The 3,171-nt window shown below is 47.9% G+C and overlaps 1 protein-coding gene across 1 annotated transcript; it reads left to right on the top strand.

The window, feature by feature from the left end:
- The first annotated feature begins 1,002 nt into the window (after nt 1-1,002).
- Nucleotides 1,003-2,551, top strand: LOC103643556 (forkhead box protein L2). Its single transcript, XM_008666725.3, has 5 exons — nt 1,003-1,456; nt 1,583-1,645; nt 1,750-1,878; nt 2,150-2,281; nt 2,475-2,551. The coding sequence occupies exons 1-5, from the start codon at nt 1,201-1,203 to the stop codon at nt 2,549-2,551; spliced, it is 657 nt and encodes a 218-aa protein (XP_008664947.1). The 5' UTR covers nt 1,003-1,200.
- The last annotated feature ends 620 nt before the right edge of the window (nt 2,552-3,171 follow it).

Below are 3,171 nucleotides of genomic sequence, written 5' to 3'. Positions count from 1 at the left end.
TCTTGCCTCTCTTAAACATCTAAAAATTCAATAAGGTCGATAATACCAAACTCTTGTCTTTATGTTTTAGGGAAGTAGCAAAATTTGTCGAAGTCTATAGCAACTTAGCAATGATGTATAAGATTCAGGGACCATACGCGTGTGACATGTCTTCGTTCTTTTCTCAACAACTTAAGATAGATAAATAAGATTTAACCATATAAGCTATATCAATACCCTGATAACATTTTGTACCGTATTATTAGTCTATATTACATAGCTTATCTGTTAAGATTCCTTAAAATTTGATCAAATGTTTATATGGGCCAACACTACAGTATAACTCTATGTCTGACGGCTGCCTTGGAGGCCGTCGGACCTTTGCCATTTACCTCTAGTGCAAAGCTATATATAAAAACACTAACAGATGTCTTGTATATGTGCGTCCAAATGATGAGAAGTCATAGGGCCCGTTTGTTTCGGTTTCTGGCAGCGTCTGGCCACCAAAAGCTGCTGCGGACTGCCAAACGCTCAGCTTTTCAGTCAGCTTCTATAAATTTCGTTGGAGCAAAAACCAGGCCTGTTTGTTTCGGTTTCTGGCAGCGTCTGGCCACCAAAAGCTGCTGCGGACTGCTAAACGCTCAGTTTTTCAGTCAGCTTCTATAAATTTCGTTGGAGCAAAAACCATCTAAAATCAACATAAACACATAATCGGTTGAGTCGTTGTAATAGTAGGAATCCGTTACTTTCTAGTTCCTGAGCCCTATGAACATTTTATCTTCCTTCACACGTAATTGTAATGATACTTAGATTCTTTCCGCAGCCAGATTCTTTCTACAGCTAGATTTTCAAAAAAGCTGGTAAAAAAAGCTGAACCAAACCGGCTCATAAACAGCTAGCCGCGTACTACGATTAGTTTGGGTTCTTGCGAACAAACAAACTACGGTCGAGGTCAGCAGGGGTGATAAAACTTAGGACCGCACCGCTCGATCGGTGTATGGACGGAGGGGAGGAAACAAAGGGAAAATACGCCTTGCCAGCTCCGAGACCTCGCCTAGCAACGGTCCGGCCGCTTCCGTTCCATCCGAGGCTAGCGATGGACGGCGAACATTTGACATGTCCCAGCCGTGTCCTCGCCTCCTTGGGACGAGCCCACAGCCCAGCGACGTGCGCGCGTGCGTCACGGTAGGCCGGAGAAGGGGGAGAACCATAAGGTAGAAGATGAGTGAGCTAGCGAGATGCTCGGCCGCGCGGCTGCTGCTGCTGCTTCCCGTAGTCTTCCTAGTCCTAGCTCTGCTCGGCGGCGCCCGCCACGCAGGGGGCGCCTCGGTCTGCGACACGGCCAACTGCGGCAAGGGAAACTGCAGCGAGACGCCGGCTCCGGCCCTTCTTCCTCCCGGCTACGAGTGCAACTGCGACCCTGGCTGGTCCCATGTTTTGGAGCTCATTCCCTTCTCACCCTGCATCGTCCCCAACTGTAACTGTTGATTCCTTCCCTCTCTTCTCTCTGCCACTACATGTGTATACACAGTATGCTGGTTGCTTTATTACGTAGCTAGGTCACGTCATGCATGTGTGTTCGTTCTTATTATGATCGATGCAGGTTCCTTCGACAGCGCCTGCTTGAAGTTAAACCTCAGCCAGACGCCAGCGCCACCCACGGATGGTAAGCCGTGCTAAGTCGCCCCACTTCCCGTATCGAGCATGGGTCATCATCTTATTCACATTGCGTTGCTGGATCTATCTCGTTGGGTGCGCGGGCGCGGGCAGTCTGCGCCGTCGTGAGCTGCGGAGCTGGCGGCGCGTGCAAGGCGGGCGCCGCCCCGTTCAGCTACAGCTGCGAGTGCCGGCCGGGCTACGCCAACCTGCTCAACCTCACCGCGCTCCCCTGCGTCAACTGTATGACACAGCTTCTTCGTTTCTACTCCATCCGCTAGCTGCTAAAATAAATGTCTCTACAACATTATCTATTCAAACTTGACTAGATTTATAAAAAAATATGAACAAACCCTAAATTTTAAAATATGTTTACTATGAAATAGATTCCACGATCATTCCAATAAAACTAATTGTAACTTGTATACAAGTACCAATTATTTAGCTCTTGACTTTTCTTTCCTTTATTAAATATAAAAAATTGCTTAAGATTTGCCTCAAAAAATATTAACAGGTTTCCTCGGCAGCGAGTGCTACGACCTGGGACTCGGCCCCCCGCCGCCCGCGCCGGCGCCGCTTCCGGCTCCAGCTCCATCCGGTGACCATGGCCCGGCGGGGCCATCACCTCCTCCCTCCGGCACAAAAGGCAATAATGCAACTGAAGTTTCACCACTTCTCTTTATTTAAAAAAAATAAAATAACGCCGGGCCTTCTTGGCTGTGGCGTTCACTGCACCGACAGTTGTGCACGCAAACTACAGACGTACTGTCCGTACGTACGTTGTCGATGACCCCGAGAGTGCCTGATTCTTTGCTGCCACCACTTCTGTGCATTTCCAGGCTCTGTTTCGACGCCGAGTCCTGTGCAGCTGCTACTGCTACTGCTGGTCTCCGTTGCTACGGTTCAGGTCGTGTGATCACGCTACGTCCCCCGAAGGTGCGGCGGCCGGTGCAGGGCAAGCCTGCATTTCCCCACGAATTTTGCTGCCAAACAGAAGATCAACCAACTGTGCGTCGTCACCCTTTTCTCCGTCATTAACAGAAGCAACAGAAAATTGTAATACCAGAATTTATGTAAAGTTGCGGTGCTAGCTATTTTTATATATACAGTACAAATAAATTCTAAAGTACTTCCTCCGTGTTGTCGAGGTTAAAAACATTCATACGTAGGATGATGAATATAGACATATATACAAACTACATTCATAAGTTCATTAATGAATGTATATTTAATTTTAAACAAATTATATTTTAGAACGGAGGGAGTATATAAAGAATGAGAGAGTACAGAGCCTACCTTGATTTGCGCAAGCTAGCCCATTGAAAACCCATACACTCGAGGAAGGAGTCAAGCGTCCATATTGTCGAGGTTAAAACCCCAGGCCCAATGCCCATGGGTCACGATGAGTAAAATTGCTCAAAAAGGCTTGAACGAGGCCCAACTAACACTCAAGCATGGGCATACTGTTGTCAACTTGCGGGGTGACATCCACCTCTAGCCCTAGCACAAAGTAGGGGCACCTAGGCAGGGGCGAAG

The sequence above is a fragment of the Zea mays genome, chromosome 1 (assembly GCF_902167145.1).
Source record: "Zea mays cultivar B73 chromosome 1, Zm-B73-REFERENCE-NAM-5.0, whole genome shotgun sequence".
Lineage (NCBI taxonomy): Eukaryota > Viridiplantae > Streptophyta > Magnoliopsida > Poales > Poaceae > Zea > Zea mays.
Note: the sequence above shows the minus strand (reverse complement) of the source record. Positions and strands in the feature narration are given on the sequence as shown.